At 41.7% G+C, this 18773-nt stretch overlaps 1 protein-coding gene across 1 annotated transcript in view; it reads left to right on the top strand.

Annotated features, from left to right (window-relative positions):
* Positions 1-8020: 8020 nt before the first annotated feature.
* EXT2 (exostosin glycosyltransferase 2) overlaps positions 8021-18773 on the top strand; it is a 75736-nt gene continuing 64983 nt past the window's right edge. Inside the window, exons 1-4 of the mRNA XM_064657810.1 lie at positions 8021-8118; positions 9976-10535; positions 10708-10797; positions 15719-15835. Coding sequence (XP_064513880.1) covers positions 10000-10535; positions 10708-10797; positions 15719-15835 — 743 coding nt within the window. The 5' untranslated portion in view covers positions 8021-8118; positions 9976-9999. The remainder of the gene's footprint in view (positions 8119-9975; positions 10536-10707; positions 10798-15718; positions 15836-18773) is intronic.

Consider the following 18773-nt stretch of genomic DNA (forward strand, 5'->3'; position numbering starts at 1 on the left):
CTGTCACCTACCACAGATTTTCAAGGTGGCACATTCCACCATTATCAGGATAATTAAGGCAATTTTTTATCTATGTATGTCAATTTGCAGGGTAATTTTTTGACTAAACAGTATTCTTCCACCTCCACTCCTTCCTTTCCCATTTTAAGACATTTTTCTGTATGCTGGTGATAGAGTATTTCAGTTGGAAAGCTTCTTTCACAGATACAAAACTCTTTAATTTCTGGTACTGTAAAACTTGAGGTATCTTAAAGAAATTGAAACTGTTTCTTCTGCATACAAATTAGTCCAGAGTTGAAGGAAATTGCCCGTGAAGATGAAATGGAAGTGCACCTTTCCCCTACTGTAATTTGTTCTAATAGCAACCAAGTTTCATCTCGGTGGCATTATAGAATCTGTTTATATAATGAGCTAGAGAGGTGAAAGACAAAATTCTGGCTAAATTCTGTGCTGTCAAAACAGTTGAAATTTGCTGATCACAAATGAAGAACCATCTTCTACTCTTCTGATCAAGCTCCAATATGAAAAAAATCCTCAGTCCCATGAAGTCTTGCATCTTGCTTAGATTTGTAACTCATTCAGAAGAAGGTTGTTATTGAGAATTAACAGGAAATTCAGATTAGTCTCTGTTTCAATCTTTAAGAAAACCATTTTATAGTTACTTTGTGAGGTGGGATGTCAGGGAATGCTGGCTCACAGTTGTACCCTTATTGCTCTGTTAGTTTTGTTCTTGGACATCATAGGTTTTGGCAGATGGGCAAGAGCGACAAAAGCATATGTCTGCATTATAAACCAAATTACCCAGGCATAGGTAGCAAATAATTAATGCGATCGCACTTTAATGTATGGTGATGGTGGAGAATTGTCTGGACGGTGAAAAGCCTGAGCAGTGGTTGAGGAGATGATGCTGCACGTGGCTGCTGTTAGCAGTAACCGGCTCCTCCCTCAGAAGCCAGCAATGAGGTGAGGTGATTGGTAAGATCAGTATCAGGGATAGTTATCAGCATCATATTTGCTTACTAGTTTGGCATTTGTCCATGTACAATATTTTAAAGGACATTCTTTGTTGTAATTTACTTTCCATTTCATCTTAGGTGTCCACAAAGTAAGCTATAGTAGAAGACAAGTCTCCTTAATGGAATGGAGGGTGAGATGAACAGCCAAAATACAAATGGACTTCCTGATTTACCCCCTCATATTTAGTACCCCAAGGAGGATCTAAGCAACAAAAATTTAGGGAGCAAGCTGTTTGAAATCAAGAACCAGATGAGACAGTATAGGCATTAGTTGAAGTAGTATTTCAGGGAATTCCTACAACAAACTCAACCTATTAATGACTCCTAATTTTCTTTTGTTGTTCTGGTCACTCTTATGATTGGAGTATGTGAATATACAATAGTAACAATTAATGTAATATTTTTCACACATATATGTTTACTGCTCAGAAAGTGGATTTATTGTAGTGTCTCTGTGTGGATGCAGCTGATAAAGCACACCTCTGTAGGAAAGAGGGTGTAATATGCTTTCAAAATCCTCACAGCTAATATAGTATGGCCCACAGTCACTTCCATCTGAGCTTGCTGGAACTCAAAATAATAGAACACACAAACACACACTTTGTTGTACGGAGTATTTTCCATGTTTTGTTCAGTTTTTTTCAGCTGAGGAGTTCTCTGCTAAGGAATTTTAGCTTGGTCACAGAAACCAAAAAATTAACTGGAAATGAGGCAAGAGAGAAATGTGGTGTCATGAGTATGCTGTTGAAATAAGCAATGTTTTTTCGGCTGTACAAACCCCATAAATTTTGCAAATGGCCTTTACTGGTTGACAAGAATTGGTAAACATGTAGAAAGTCCTGTGCATATGTATATAGAAGCTAAATCAACTCTTATTTGCTCTGAGTACCCTGAGAGAAAAAACACAAGCTCTGCTTGTACAAACTGTTTGTTCCTTCTGCTGCCTCCATGTTAGATGTTCTCTCTGCTTGCTGTATACCATAATTCTCATTAATGGCCTTTTTTTTTCTTCCTCTGTGTCAAATCTTTACAGGAAAAAAAATAGAGAAATGATTAAGGACTCTCCCATCCTGCCCCTGCCCCTGCATTTCTTTTGACCAGTTTGTCAAGCAGTAGGCAAAAAGAGCAGCATCTCAAATGAATCCAGTCAGATTTATATTTTTAAAAATTGCTGTGTTTCATCTAAAATAAGAAATGCCACCAAGATTGATATACCAGTGTGAGCTTGTGCTCATTATAATCAAACAAGACGATAAAATCTGCTTTGCATATAACTTTTGTGCTCCAGTTATCATCTATTTGACCACAGAAAGGATCCTAGATAGTTTAATGGTCCTTGCCATGTTCCAATAACACTCTCTGTCTCTCTCTCTGTCCACCTCCTCCACACCCCCACCCCATTCTCTCTCTCTACTCCAGAGAAATGTTCAGCATTTTTAGGTTAGAAGTGGGAATTTCCTGTGCAGCACTGCTCTCAGTCACAGAAACTTCCCTAACACACATTTCAGGCATAGACTTGACATTTTCATGCTTGTGGGAGGGGAAAATCTCTGGATTTCCAAATTATTAACCTGTGTTACATTGTAGTTAAGCAGACAACATAAGTGAGGCCCATTCTAAATAAGTATTTAGGAAGGATCATGCATTCCTAAAGAAAGAATCTGTGAAGCTGAGTTTTCTCTTACAGAAATTGAATAGATCCTAAGCAAAATATCTGTAAGGGAAAATATTCACTAATAACAACCTGAACTAAAGAAGGGTAGCTGCTAAAATATACTATATGATAGATTTTGTTGGGATTTTGTGTATGTGTGTGTGTGGGGGGGGGTTTGTTTGTTTGTTTTTTGTGGGTTTTTGTTCGTTTGGTTTTGGGTTTTTGTTGTTGTTTTGGGGTTTTGTTTTTTTGTTTGGTTTTTGTTTGTTGTTTGGTTTGGTGTTGGGGGTTTTTTTTCTTTTTTTTCTTTTTTTTTTTTTTTAAATAAATGTTAATACCTTAATTGTGTCTTTCTGTCTTGGAACATCTAACAGATCGTACAGTTGAGCTGACTGCTGTGTGCTCCTCCCATCCCCATAGCGACCCAGTTTCTTAAAACCTGCCTTGGAGTCAAATTATCATTTATATTGACAATTTCTCTGCAGTCTTCCTCCAGTTACTTGCTTACAAAATCCCTCTGTAGCTCTCATCCTGTTGGCAGAGTGGTGTTTTCATTTAATCAGAGAGATAGTGGCACACAAGGGCTGGATAAAAAAAACTCTCATGGATTAAGCTACGTGAGTCACACCCCTGAAAATTTCTGCATCTGAAATATTAAGCATGCAAAAGGATAAAACTGCATTTTGCACTTTTAATTATATATGCAGCTCTTTTTGTAATATTGGCTGACCTAACAGGAGATTGTCTTGGCTATTTCTGAAGCAGTTCAGACTGCACCATGAAGAACAGGGCAAGATATATAGACAAAAAGATATGTGTTCCATCTGAAAAAATCAGTGGCAAGATACGCTCCTTTTCCATTCCAATTAATGCTTTATTTATTACCGACTTACATAAAACACTGTCAACTGACTGACGACAAGATCCTAAATTATCTGCAGCCAACAAATGTCCTAAAGAGTCTGAGATGGTTATAAATACTCTACTTTTTGTCCTCAGTTTGCCTGGATTGGTTATTTTTAGCAAATAGCCAGTCGACCTTATCAAAATGAAGAATCAAAAATAGTCTGGAAAAACACTGCAAGGAAAGGCTATTTTTAGCTCTCTGTCTATTCCCTGCTGCTATCCAGCAAGGTCTGATGGCACAGCTCATGCACGAGTGCTTAGTTATTCTAGGCGAATGCTTGTCGTGACCTGTCCTTTCCCTGGATACCTCACTGCAGAAAGAGTTCAATTGATTAAAGATTAATGCATCTGCAGACCGTGACAGCTGAAAGCTTTAGGGAGGGGGAACCTACACTGACAGAGTGTTTCTACCTGCACCTTTGTGCTACATTATAGTTTCTTTGAAGGGAACTTTTGCCTAACTGAATCTTCTTGTGTCTCACATCTTTCAGTGGTTGCTATTGCAGCAGATCTCCAAAGTATATTCAGCTTTTTCCTTTCAATTTAGGAAGGTGGTAGAGGAAGTATAGTTACAGACATAAGGTCTGTTTTGAGCAGTGCCATCCATCACAAAGGAGCAGCATTGGAAGTGTATGATGGTCTGGATCAATAGATAGAACCATGCAATTGGCTGCTAGCTATTGATCAGACTAGTTAAAAACTCTACTGATATAGATGCAGGTATCATTTAGTTGTAAGACTTAAACTGGAACAGTGAACCAAGGCTGTTGCAATATTCTGCTTTTTTTTTTTTATAATAGAAATTCTTTCATTTAGTTCAGTACCTTATATATTGGCAGTAACCATTACGAAATTTTTCAGAAGAATAAATTGAGCTATGAGGTTTTGGCTATGCTATGCCATAGGTTGAAAATAAGGCTGAAAAGATGTCCTCAATCCATTAGTTTTCCCCTTCATATTTGCCTTCTAAAATTATCTCCTTTTATTATAAAGGTGTTTTCAGAATGTGCTGCTTTCATCACTGACTGCATAAGGTGCACCATAATCTCACATGCAGCTACTTCATATGTGGAGATACAATAGCTAACAGAAGGTTCTCTGAACATTTCTTTCTCTTCTGTGTACTGATCATCCCAGCAGAAAACACAGGATGCTGTATGTGACAGCAGGCTAATGTATGACGTGATGGTAAAGCCCTTAAAAATGAACTCCAAATGACCCCCCAAAAGCCATATAAGACAGGACATAAAAGGGCAAAGCAAAGAGAGGTAAAATATCTGATTTCTCCTGTGCATTTATAAAAATTGATAGCCTGTTATCCAGATGCTGATGAATATTTTTACAAGCTATAAATGGCAACCTGGAGTCTAAAAATAGTCTGTGCTGCAGACTTGTCTGGCTTAGCTACATCACTAGAATATAAACAGGCTCCCTGATGTGGTTTCAGGGAAATCTCTATCAAAACAGACTACGTCCTCCATTTTTCTTGTGATTTTGAAATAAAATAGCTGATGCTGCTTGCATTTGTTTAATTCTAGCTTTTAATAGAATTGCACTGATTTCCAGATTTTCCTACAGGGATGAAAGGATCATCAGGTTTCCATGAATATTTCAGCTACAATTGATTCGATGCACTTTCTTCTCCCTGGCAGAGCAGGGAGGCGGAGGAAGCGCCCGCGGGCACTGCATGGGCTGGCGCAGGCTGCGCTCGGTGACCCCCCGCCGCACGTGGATCTGCCAGTGTCCCTGTCACGCGACAGGGCCGGGGACCCCCCTCTGTATCTCAGACACATCCAGGCACGGTTTATGCTGATGAGCCCCGTAGCTGCAGAGATCCGGCGCTCATCCCGGCAGCCCCAATACATGAACGGTACCCCTTCCAATTCACAAAAAATTGGACACGGTCCATCTACCTCCTGAAGGAGAGTTCCTGCCTCTGCTTTATGAATGGCACAGTTCACAGCAATTTGAAGCTGAAGGGTTAAACCCGGAAACATTATGTACTCTAACAAACTTCAGTAGCTTGCACTTGGGAGGAAGGAGAAGGCACTACCAGCCCTCAGAAAGATCTGAGAGTGCTTCCTGTCATTGGCTTTGAATGTCACAGACAGGGTGAAGAAGGTATCAGTGAGACTGAGCAGAATGCTACATCACCTGCTATGCAACGTGTATGAGGAGAGGTTGAAAGAAAAGAGAAAGCAACTGCAGTGACAGCATTTTGCCTTTCTTGTGGGAGTACCAGGCTGTCTCTGTGCGTGCGTGTGGACGGCTTTGCAGAAAGCTGTTTTCCCAAGGGCAGGTGAAATGAAAGAGAACTAATCCATTGCGGACAGCTAAGACTGTTTAAGGACACTGTACTCCATGTGTGTGTGACAGAGAGAAAGAGACTCAGGTTAGAGGTTTGGAGCAGGGACAGGTACAACCTCTTATCCTTTTGCAATCACACATTATAGGATAGCCCACCACCACCTCACCGTTGTACGTAAGGTACAAATACATAAAAATGACTACAAGAAAAATTGAAGAGGGGAATAATACATTTCAGGCCACCAAAAGCTGACACTATAAGATACACACGGTAAGAGTCTTTTAAACCCCGAAGGATTACAGGATAGGAGCAGAGCTGGCCTGACTGGTAGCCCAGGCAGCAGAGACCAGGTATGAGGCTGGAGATGCTTCTGTCCCAGAAATTGGGTGGCTGAAGGGGCTGCAACAGGAGAAGTTTTTGTGGCAGGATATCACTGACCTCTGGTAGCTCCAGAGGCAGACTGTGGCAATGTTCCCTGGAGACCTGCAGCTTTACGAAGCAGAGGACTTCTCAAACAGCCCATATCTGTCCTCAGCTTGGCAGGAGAAACCAGTAAGCAATTGGAAACTGCCGAAAACTGTTGAGTGTTAAACTGTAACCATCGAAATAGTGACAGTTGTAACAGTTAAAACTGTTTGCAGGGTGATAGATACAAAGTAATCCCTCTCTCCACCTCAGTGGCACAAAAAATAGTCAGGGTGTATCAGCCCAGAGAGCAGAGAAAGATAAAGAATATGGGTGCCACATGCAGGGACACTACACTGCTGCTGCTGGAACGTCTCCACTGTACCGTTGCAGTGTGCACAGTTCAGCTGCAGCATCAGCCTCTGCTATGAAGACAGGCTGAGAGGATTGGGGTTGTTCAGGCCGGAGAAGAGAAGGCTCGGGGGAGACCCTAGAGCAGCGTGAAGGGAGCCTATGAGAATGCTAGAGAGGGACTTTACAAAGGCATGTAGTGATAGGACAAGGGAAAATGGCTTTAAACTGAAAGAAGGTAGATTTAGATTAGACATTAGGAAGAAATTCTTCACTATATGGTTGATGAGGCACAGGTTGCCCAAAGTTGTGGATGCCCTATCCCTGCAAGTGTTCAAGGTCAGGCTGAATGGGGCTTTGAGCAACCTGATTTAGTGGAAAGTGTCCCTGTCCTGGAAGTTGTTCCTGCCCTGCCCTGCCCTGGAAGAATGGTTGGAAGTAGATGATCTTTAAGTTCTTTTTCAACCCAAACCATTCTACGATTCTATGATCTTACCTGCCTTCCCTCCCCCCCTCCCCCCCCCTTTTCCTATAGACCTAGTCAGTGCCCATTTTTGGTAATGAAACCAGTGTCCATGATTCCCACACAGCTCGAGTTTTGTGCAACAAATTTGTCCTCCTCTATTTTCTATCAGGAGAGATATTGGTTCAAGTCACTTTTGAGAAATGTTTGGGGAAGGTGTAGGTTTGGGTTGTTTTTTCACTCAAGTACTGTGATCCAGCAGATGGGAAAGGGACGCATGACCCAAAAGTCTTTGGTCAATAAGAAATCTCAATATAGTTTTGGAAATGTGCACAGAACAGGAGGAAAGTGAGTCAAAAATGCAAACGTATCGAAAGCCAGGGTGGTGGTGGCCCATGGGTACAAAGTTTGCACATCCAGGTAAACACCAACATTGTCCCAGTGCCTGTTCTGACGGGAGAAGCGTCCCGTCAGCGAGGAGGCCTTCCCAAATCCTGCAACCAGACTTCAGTCACCGGGGTGGGGCTTAATGCGGAGCAGTGTTGGAAGAAAAACCACTAACAGGGAAGAAAACTCCCCAAAATGAAACAGGCTCCGGGGGCAGCCAGGGCGAGGGAGCTGTGAGGGGGTGTACAGTGGGCAGCGCTGTCGAGGGCAGGAGAAGAGGGCACGGCCTTAACCTGGGGCCGTTGGCAGTGTGAAACGCGGGTTTCCATCCGTGCCCTGGCGCACGACAGGCACAGACCCCTTCTCTGCGCTGCTCCCTGCAGCGCCGCCCGGCCCCGGAGCAGCGCCGGCCCAGGGGCAGCGCCGGCCCTCGGCAGCGCCGGCCCAGGGGCAGCGCCGGCCCTCGGCAGTGCGGGCCCAGGGGCAGTGCCGGCCCAGGGGCAGTGCCGGCCCAGGGGCAGTGCGGGCCTCCGGCCGCGGGGGGGCGCCGGGCGGTGCAGAGCGGCGGGGCGGGCGGGCCCCGCTCGGAGCGGGAGCGGCCGGGAGGCCCCGGCGACTGCGGGCGGAGGTGAGTGCGGGCGGCGGGGGTGGCCTCCTGTCCCTGCGGGTGGGCAGGAGAGCGGGAGGTGAAGGAGCCGCGGTGGGGCGGGGGCCCGGCTGCTGCCGACGGTGTCCCGGGCCGGCCTGGGCCCGCCCGCCGTGTCCCTCGGGGGGCGGCCCGTCCCGTCCTGCATCCCTGATGTCCCTTAGTGTTGTTGCCACCTCTCTGCTGTTTCTTGTTCCCGTTACTTCCAATATTCCAAGTGCGAGTACGCCTTGTTTCCCCAGTGGACCGTGTGCTGTGTGAGAGTGAATGAACTTGTCCATGGATGGAGAGGTACCTTCCGCGGAGGGTTCCTCCCCTCGGGCTCAGGTCTGGACAGATTTGCCGGGTGACCGAAATGCTCGCTGCAAATGTGCGGTCTTTGTCATCACGCAGGTGGTTCTGGCGCTGTGTCAGGAAGGAGGAATGACGTTAAGAGTCAGAAGCGTAAGGAAAGTTTCTAATTATAAAACTGATAGTAATGTAGCGTTCTGGCATCTGTCCTGATAACAGCATCATACAGGTATTGCCCTGTACAGGAGGCTTTAGAAGCTTCTTCCAGAGTCAGAACGTGGATGTAAATTGATGAGAGCGGCTGTTAAAATGGAATGTTTATTATCATCTCAGATTATTTTAGTGCTACTGAGTGTAAGTACAGTCATGTGTTACCCACCCTGTCCTAACAGTCTTTTGTTAAGAATTTCCAAATAACCCAATTTGTTATAAAGACCATTTGTTTGATAATGAAACTGATACTTCTTTTGTTTATTGATACTTATTTTATTCATACTTGTTGTCTGCCGGACAGTTGACTTGTCAGAATTTCTTGGTAGCTTACAAAGCAAGAAAACATTCCATTTGTCCTAAAGGAAAACACATAATTATACCATTCACATTCTTTTTCTGGAAAACATACTTACTACTTTTAAAAGGCTCTCACCGTGGAGAATTCAGTTTGAATTTATTTGTTATGGAAGTTTTAGTCAGAAACCTAAACAAGTTTTTTTTTGCCAATTCTCCAGTCTGTAGTTAATGTAAATTGCCTTATGCAGGAACCACAATTCTGTGTGTAAAAACTTGTAAGAACTATCAAAGATGACAATATTTGTGTGACAGTTGTTTGTGATACTTGAGATTGCATCATGTTTTTCATTACAACTCTAGTACAGACTATGGCAAACTATTATTTAAATGTTTTTCTTAATGTGACTGCACTGGCAGCTCATAGAACACTTTTTTGCCCCAAAAGGCATATTGACAAAGATGACAAATTAATTCCTTTTTCTTGCCAGAAGTGTTACCATCATTCTAGTCAGATATTGTGGGGCTGCTATGAAATTCAGTTTGAAAGCACCTTTACCTTAGAGATGGTATCATGATCCTACATTCTGTGTGATGCCCTTTTGTAAGTCTTTTGCAGGGTATCCAAGTTGTTTGTCTTCTGTAGGTAAGTGTTTTGTTTTTTTATTAGTATTCACTATCAATACACTTGGTTATAGGTGGAGTGGGACCTACTGGGTCTCAGCGCTCTGCTGTGTCTGAGATTTCCTCCTCCCCTCACTGTCCAAGCCATGCCTTTTTCTGACTTGTGATTGTTAACTGGCCAACATCATTTTGTTACAACCAGGCCCAGCAGATCATCCTCAATTTGTCCTGGATGATCTGGTGGCAGTCCTGGTTGGCATCTTATATTCTAGTGGGACGTGAGCATTTGAGGAAAGTTTACTGCAATCTGCTGAGATGAGGAACCTTCCATGAAAGGGCTAACTGGATGTTTCTCTGCATTTTGGTAACTATGTATCTCTTCTAGAGTTCATCCTAAAACCTCTCTCTATTTTGTAGAGACAAGAGATAATTGATTCCATTATGTGTGCGTCGGCCAAATATAACACCCGGGGTCCAGCCCTCATCCCAAGGATGAAAACCAAGCATCGCATCTATTATATCACTCTCTTTTCTATAGTTCTGCTTGGCCTAATTGCCACAGGAATGTTTCAGTTCTGGCCTCACTCCATTGAGTCATCCAGTGACTGGACTGTTGAAAAACGCAGCGTCCATGATGTGCCTGTGGTCAAGCTTCCTGCTGATAGCCCCATTCCTGAGCGGGGAGACCTCAGCTGTAGGATGCACACCTGCTTCGACGTCTATAGATGTGGCTTCAATCCCAAAAACAAAATCAAGGTGTACATCTACTCACTGAAAAAGTATGTGGATGAATTTGGGGCGGCAGTGAGCAACACCATTTCCAGGGAATACAATGAGCTGCTAACGGCCATCTCTGACAGTGAATTCTACACTGACGATGTCAACCGGGCCTGCCTTTTTGTGCCATCCATAGATGTCCTCAATCAGAATGTGCTCCGTATCAAGGAGACAGCTCAGGCTTTGGCACAATTATCCAGGTACATGCTGAAACTTCAATGTGTCAATTTAAAGAACACAAAGTGGTAAAAACTAAAGTTAATGCAGGAGGGGAGAATGCAGTGTGTTCATGCCAGAGCTAGGCTTTGACAGAATTTGTCTATATGCAGAGAACACCTTTCTAATTGCTGTCTGTTTCTTCTTTTGCTGTAGGTGGGATCGGGGCACAAATCACCTGCTCTTCAATATGCTGCCTGGAGGGCCACCAGATTATAACACTGCCCTAGATGTTCCTAGAGATAGGTACGCGTTGTGCTGTGTTTGAGTGCACAGATCTGGGTTTAAATGCCACTGAAGAAGCAACAAGCTCAGAAGGGCAGTTGATATCAAAGAATATGCTCCTTAACCTCTACGAAGCTGTAATATGACTTTCTTTCTTCTTAAAAAGGGAAGTAAAGAGGTCCCTGCCTTGTATAAAACAGGTGTTTACTTCTGAAATCTGAAAGTTTATCCCCATCCTTAATTTTATTTAGGATGTGGCTGAAATTTTGTGCTTTTAAGTGCTGGACTTGTAAGGTTGGAGAATCTTGAGATTAGACCTACATCTGGTGTGTTACTGAACCTGAATGCTTTACAGAATGTCCCATTTGATGCAAATTAGAAGTTCAAAGATGATTGTAGCTGCAGTTTTCTGATAGAAGTCAGGTACTTCAGGGCATTTTAAAGCAGCTTCTCTGCTTGACAAAACTATGATGAATTTCAATTGTGTTTGTTATCTTAATAATAAATCTGTATTAGTAATTGGACAAATGCTCTTAGTTATTCTCTGGTAAGTGTGTTTTGAAAATATTTGCCAGGAATTTAAAAGGCATAAATTCTGAGCTCCATTTTCACTTGCAGAATAGTTTACTTTTGGAAGAGGAAAGGAGGTTGTAAGGCAAAGAAAATAGGAAGAAGAGGAAGACAAACTTATTTAGCTTAGATGCTGTTACTGAATATGTTTCTAGTGTATTAGCTTGTCTGTGCTTAGTTCTGCTAAGTTAGCTCCCATGTAACCAGTGCCTTTCTTGAAGGTCAACTTTCTCCTGCTAAATGTCAATAAAATCTTGCCTGAGATATGGGACCTTTGCTGAGATGATTGTGTGTGGAGTCTATCTTGATTTCTTTACAGCAAAGAAAATTTAGAACATCCCTCAGTGCCAGAACAGATTTTTTTCTGGACATGTTTAAGGAGTAAACTTGCTCATTGTGAAGTAAGGATTTAGTTTTTTACTTCTCTGCATGAAATATGTTGTATGTATGTGGGTTAGCCTGGAGAGGGCAGTCAAGCATCAGTCTCACGTAACGAAACCTGCTAATCTCATGGTAGATACTTGCATTTGTTATCTTAGATTTATGATTCTTAAGGATAATTTTCATTTGAGAATGCTCTGTTTAATGGGATGGACTGCATGTTTGTGGATGCATGTGTCTATTGAAGAAGTGGATTTATTAAGAGAATGCAGTAGATCTACTGCAAAACTTTTTTGGTTTTTTTACTCTTTTTATCTGAAATCTCCATTTATATGGTTTAGTATGCAGGAAATGTATTATTTTGGTACGTGTTTGTCCTAAGTGTTTTTCATACTATCATGGAAAGCTCAGTAATTTAAGTAAAAAGCTAAAATCTTTTTTTGGCATACAGCTGTTGTTGTAACTTGCCAATTTGACTGACCCTGCAGCTGTATGATCATGAGCTGTAATATGTGAGAGAGGCAATAACAGCACTTGGGACAGCAAAAAAAGTGGAAACTCCTTTTTGTAGGCAGCCAACAGTTAGAGTATTCCATCTACAGAACCTGTACCACAGGTCACAGGTGTGAAGGCAAGAGAGCTGTGAAAGAAGTCACAGACTAGTGTGGACCTAGTCCTGGAAAGGCCTGAGTGATGCAATGTGAGCTTTCAGTATGATATTGGAGACCTTTGGAGTTCTTAGTTCAAGTCTAACTGAGTGTGTTTTCTGTATTTAAGAATGTCTGCAGGTGCTACAGGATGGGTACTTAACCAAGTGTGAAAGACAGTTATTTGTAGCATCACAGGAGGAGAGGCTGCCGGCCAAATTAAACGTATGTTGGTAGAGTTCAGTTGTTTTTCAGTGACTTGTCTGAACTGTACCAAGACAACTCCAGAAAGACTGCATTTGTGAAATTTTGTGAAATACATAGGTAGTATTTGTGAAGTTTGCACAGGAAGTGTGGCCTGCCTTCTACAGTCAGCATGTATCAGAGATCATAAATAGCTGAATGACAGTGGATCATGAGGTTTGGTAGATTTGTGTTCTGCTGATTTTCTGCAGAATATTAATCCAGGTAAAGTAAGACCTTATACACAGAGGGGAATAGAGTTCTATGATAATTTTACATCTGGAATCGTTCTTATCTAAGGTACTTCACTAAGGGGTTGTTTGTTTATTAAATCGTTACATCAAATTTCCAAAGACAGTACAAAAGGGCTTTATCCCATAATTTCAAAGGTGGAAGTCTGCCTTGTGGGCATGGAGACTATGTTGCTGATATTAGCTTTCATAATGCATGTAATCTCCTGCTATGAAACTTAAAACATAAGCTCTATATTATTTGTTAATTAGTGCTGTTGAATTTGGTACAATAATGATGTTGAAAGGATTTCTTTTGCAAAGCTAATCTGTAGCTGTAGAATTGAACATACAAACTAAGATACTTTTTATTTATTTCTGCTACAGTTTGTGAATTGGATTTCAGTTGGCAGAAAGCTGCTGCTGTTGGCAGCTGGGCAGAAACTTTTAGAGTAGAGGCCAGCTGGCACACTTCAGAAAAGTGGTGAAAAGTTGCTCAGGAACAGGCTCATTCCTCACTGATCGGTGCAATTTAAAGATTATTTGTCTTGAGTACATTAGGAGTTAATATTCCTACTCCCTTACTGCACTGTAAAATGAAAATCCGCATGGAGTTACTTAACTGGTGTTGGTTCCCTGTGGGTTTATTTAGGTAGAAGTCTGCATGACACACACCTGCTTTCTCAAGGCTGATGAGGTGCTGTCATGTTTTCACCGGATCCAATTAAAACAATCTGATTCTGGTTTCCCAGTTGGGGGCTGGGGGGTAAAAAAGAGGAGGGGGATATAGAATGCAAGAACAGCAACACCCAAGCCAATTTTTTTTCTCCCTGCTTGTGACTGAATTAGTATGGATAAGACATGGAACATGCAGCTTCAAGGGTGAGACCTAGTTCTAGCAGTACATGTCACCAAAGGCAGGGAGATGGGGGAGCATTGGAAGGGAATTAAAAATAATCACTTGATTTGGAATATAAATTCTAACTCAGCATGTACTTGGTTTATCATCCTGTTTTCAAGTTGATTTTTGCTCCTATCATTGTTTGTGTTCTGAATGAAGAGTAATAAAGGGCAAGTTGTTTTGATTTTGTAGTTACCAAGCTGAAATGCATCTCCAATCCAGAACCTCTAATCCAGAGCCTGGGATCTTCAAAGAGTGTTTGCCTTGACTACTTGAGTGAAATCAGTCACATTTATGGCAAAGCGTGATCATGATATTTCAACACTGAACAACTGTGTTGCCAGTCAGAACAGGAAGTGAAGTATCCTGTGGGACATCTGATGGGGATTAGACCAGGCAGAACATACTGGTGCTCATCCAGGATGTCTTGTTGTGATGGGAAAAAATGATGGGTCTTGGTGATATTTAGGTATAATGATAATCTGTTGTCTAACAGTTGTGGAAAAACTGTTTTTCCAGACACCATACTAAGGATTTCATTCAATGATATCTGAAAACAAGAATATCAGCTAATGGATTGTCAGTGCCTCTTCCAGTCTCATCTTAACTTTTTGTTCCTATGTGTCTGTTCTGATTACTGATGAGATGTGTGGGTGCTCTGATCTGAACTGTGACAGGATGCAGGCTGGTGATAGTAAGGCTTTTGGCTGTAGTCATAGCTACAGCTATGCATACAGCTCCTCAAGATCCTTTCTGTAGTGCCTTGTCTAGTGGTGTATTTGTGTTCTGCTTCTTTCCACAGAGAAGGAGAGAAACTGAAGTTGAGAAATATTTTTGTCCAAAGTACTTTGTGGGGTACCTTAAGCAGACTCAGTATCCTGGGGCAACTGAAAGTATAGTGCACCCTCTTGTTGAGTGACACAGGACTGAAAGCTTGATCAGCTGTTTGAGAAGTCTCACTAAAGAAGCTGAGTCTGAGTTTCTTTTGGAACTAGGATGATGCGTTAATGGTGCCACCTGGTCACTGGAGATGAAATGGCAACAGAAAAGCTGCTGACCTCTAATAGCATATTTAAAAGATGCTTGGTTTGTAATAGTATATAGTAACAAACCTGTTTCTGGAATTGTAAATGATATATTGTTTTCTTCTGTACACTTTGTTGTCTTCTGCACTTCTGGGTGGCAAAAGATTGTTCCATCTAGGAAAAGACACAATGAGGGTCATCCTGTTGGAAGGTTGAATTGCATTTTAATTTATCAGTCCTTGGTGACTTCCATGCTCTCTAGCACATAATGTCCCAAGCTGTTGGAACTTAATTTCATAACATGCAGATTTCTTGTTCTTTTTTTTCCTGTTTATAGAATTTTTTGTGTAATATAAAAATGAAATAAATTTCACTAGCTTGTATGATAACTTTGAAAATACAGTGGCAAATAACTCTGTTGTATTTTGCAGCCTGAGAAGTCCAGAGTTGCTATAAAATGCCAAATTACTATCTTACTGTACATCATTTGTATCCGAAGTGTAGCATGTCTCTAACATTTTGGAAGTTGTGCCATACCCTATTTTAGTGCAGGCATCAAGGAATATCTTAACTAGTATAAATAATTCAGAATGTATTTCTTTAAGTTAAAATTGCCTTAGGACAGGTAAGCTCACTAATTGCAAAATTATCATAATGACAGCAATATATTAAATTTCCCTATATTAAAACAAAAAGTCCATTCCTCAGTGATCATACACAAATGTAAGCATTCTGTTGGTGACTAGTTCCAATCTAGCAGTATGCTCAGATCATGAAAACTAAAGTGAACCTAAAAACAACATGGAAATATGCCACTGACTAAAGTCGAGGGAAAAACTTACTTCAGAGCATGCATCTTCTTTCTCTGGTATTCACAAGCAGTGAATTACTGGAGTCTGAATGTTACAGATTCTCTGTTCAAAGTTGCTTTCTTTTATTTTCCAGAGCTCTGTTGGCTGGTGGAGGCTTCTCCACATGGACTTACCGGCAAGGCTACGACGTCAGTATTCCTGTTTACAGCCCCTTGTCAGCAGAAGTAGATCTGCCAGAAAGAGGACCAGGGTAAAGTAATCACCATGAATTTGGCAAAGTATATTCAATATCATGTTTGGTATTGATGATGATAAAATATAAATATAGCTACTAGCTTTATAACTGGTGGTTCCAATGCTAATAGTCTTGGCTCATCTGCCAATATAGCTATGAATTGAGGATTTTTTTTGAGTGATTCTGTTTTTCTCACACCAGAAACTGGACTGTAAAATATGACAGCGTGACAGTGTTTCTGGTAGAATTAGATTCAATATTTCCAGTGAGCTGACGAGATATTTTGGATATAAATAGAAGTAGTTGCTAATATATTTGATTTCTTTGAAGTATAAGTAAATCAGGGCATTAATTCAAAGCAGTATAGATTCCCTAATAAATTATCACTTCACACAGTTTATTTAAGGATACTTAAAGGCAAAGTAATGACAAAAGACACTATTGCAATGATAAAAGTGTGCTATACCTGCGTTGTGACTTTAAAGAGATAGAATGTCCTAAGTTGGAAGGGACCCACCCACAAATCTAACTCCTGCCCCTGCACAGGACAACCTCAAGAATCCCACCATGTGCCTGAGAGTGTTGTCCAAACACTTCTTGAACTCTGTCAGGCTTGGTGCCATGACCACATCTCTGGGGAGCCTGTTCCAGTCCCCAGTCACCTTCTGAGTGAAGAACCTTTTCCTATTATCCAGCCTAAACTTCCACTGATACAACTCCCTTGAGTCCTGTCACTGATCACCACAAAAAAGAGATCAGTGCCTGTCCCTCTGCTTCCCCTCGTGAGGAAGCTGCAGACAGCAATGAGGTCTCCCCTCAGTCTCCTGTTCTCAGGCTGAACAAGCAAAGTGACCTCAGCTGCTCCTCATATGGCTTCCCAACTAGGCCCTTGACCTTCATATTTCTCCTTTGCACTCTCTATAATAGCTCTATATCTTTCTATTATTGTGGTACCCTAAACTGCACAGAGGACTTGAGGTGAGGCCGCACCAGCACAGAGTAGAGTGGGACAATAACCTGCTTCAACAAGGCAGTGCCTGATGCCCCCAGGACATGGTTGGCCCTCCTGGCTGCCAGGGCACTGCTGACCATATTGAACTTGCATCAGCCAGGACCCCCAGGTCCCTTTCCACATCACTGCTCTCCAGCCTTCTGTTCCCCAGTCTCTACATACATCCAAGGTTGCTCCCTTCCTTGTGCAGAATCTGGCACTTTGTTAAACTTCATATGGTTGGTGATTGCTCAGCCCTCCTAATTTGTCGAGGTCTCTCTGCAGGGCCTCTGCCTTCAAGGGAGTCAACAGCTCCTCCCAGTTTAGTGTCATTGGCAAACTTACTTAGTATTCTTTAGAGTCCTGCTTCAAGGTTGTTAACAAAGATGTTGAAGAGAACTGGGCTGAGAATGAAGCCCTGCAGAACCCCACTAGTGACTGGATGCCCATCTGATGTTACCCCATTCACTATAACTCTTTGTGCCTAACCTGTGGTTATCTCATGAAAAAGAAAAATGAGAACTGATTTGATTATGGGAATACATACATCCAGAGCTTGGAATATTGTTTTTATTTGTTTCTTTTTTAAAATAGTGGAGTAAGACATAAACACAAACAACACAACCCCCTCCTCCCCAAACCTTGTAGTTGGAAGTAAAGCAAGACAATTGGGAAATAAAGCACTAATTTTATCAGATAATGTAATTAGTCATTGAAATGAGCTACCCTAGAAAATGGTGGTTTCTCTAATCCATTCATGTCTTCAGAACAAGAGGAAGTAGAAGTCTGAAAGACGTGTTTTAATTGATTATGGAAGGCTGCTCTTTTAATATTTCATAAATCTTTTAATTACAGAGCTGAAAGTGTTTCACTGTAACAGAGTTTTACTCTGCTACGGTTTAAAAGTTCTGTTGATTGAGACAATGGGGATCAATGATGTTTCCTCTCATGAAGATCAGGTTTAGAAATGCAGAAACTTTAGGCTCTTTTCTTCTGACAGCATTCTGTAGAGAATATGAATTTTCAAAGTTGAAAACTGTGATTGAAAGGGCACAGCCTCTGTCAGACACAAAAGTTGTTGGTCTTTGGTTTAAGTTGTCTTTTCTGGTAAGGGCAATGCTCTTGCTCTTCCTCTGGGCTGCTCCCAAGTACAATACTGCAGTCAATTAGAACAACCGTGTGCAGTGGTGGTTTACTTTGCTCACACCCTTTGTGTTCCTGCTTGTGATGCTCCTGGGCCAGACCAGCGTAGGGGCATCTGGTTGCATCCCAATTGATTCTTCACAAGTCTCAAGTATTACTACGTTCTGATACAGAGTGAAAACACACTTTATGTTTCTGTCTGGAAAGCATGAACATGATTATAGGCTTCAGCATGTATAGAACTAACTGTAAAGACAGATATAGTCGTATTGTTCGTGTCCATGTATTCAGCTAAACGCTATGTCTGGTTTTGGGTCTGATAAGAGAAAACAAGTCTTGTGTTCAGTGAAGGTGTAGGAGCTTTCGTTTTCTCAACTTTTTTTTTTTTTTTGGTGGTGAAGAGAAAACTGCTCTACGGAGTGACATCTAGTGGCCAGTTAGCGTTGCTATTGAGACGCATTCACAGCTTAATTGCTTTGTGCAGGAGTCGTGTGGCAAGGACACACCGCTCAGAATTTAGGCTTGCTTGGGATGAACTATTGCATTCTACTATGCTACTGTGTTATTTCTTGGGAGATAGGATGTATTTTCTTTTGTTGCAAGATTTGATAGCTAGATTATGAGTGTCATAGAACAAGGACAGTTTCAAGGCAAAATTTGGTTTTGAACATACACACAAACAAACCTACATATTTTTTAGCTGATATTAGGCATTTATTCTCACTCATCTGCATCATTATTTCCTTTTTTTAAGGCCTTTTATCGAGCTGAACTGAAGGGTGCTTGTCTTTTTAATTGGATTGCTTAAAATCCACTTCT

The sequence above is a fragment of the Pseudopipra pipra genome, chromosome 6, assembly GCF_036250125.1.
Source record: "Pseudopipra pipra isolate bDixPip1 chromosome 6, bDixPip1.hap1, whole genome shotgun sequence".
Taxonomy (NCBI): domain Eukaryota; kingdom Metazoa; phylum Chordata; class Aves; order Passeriformes; family Pipridae; genus Pseudopipra; species Pseudopipra pipra.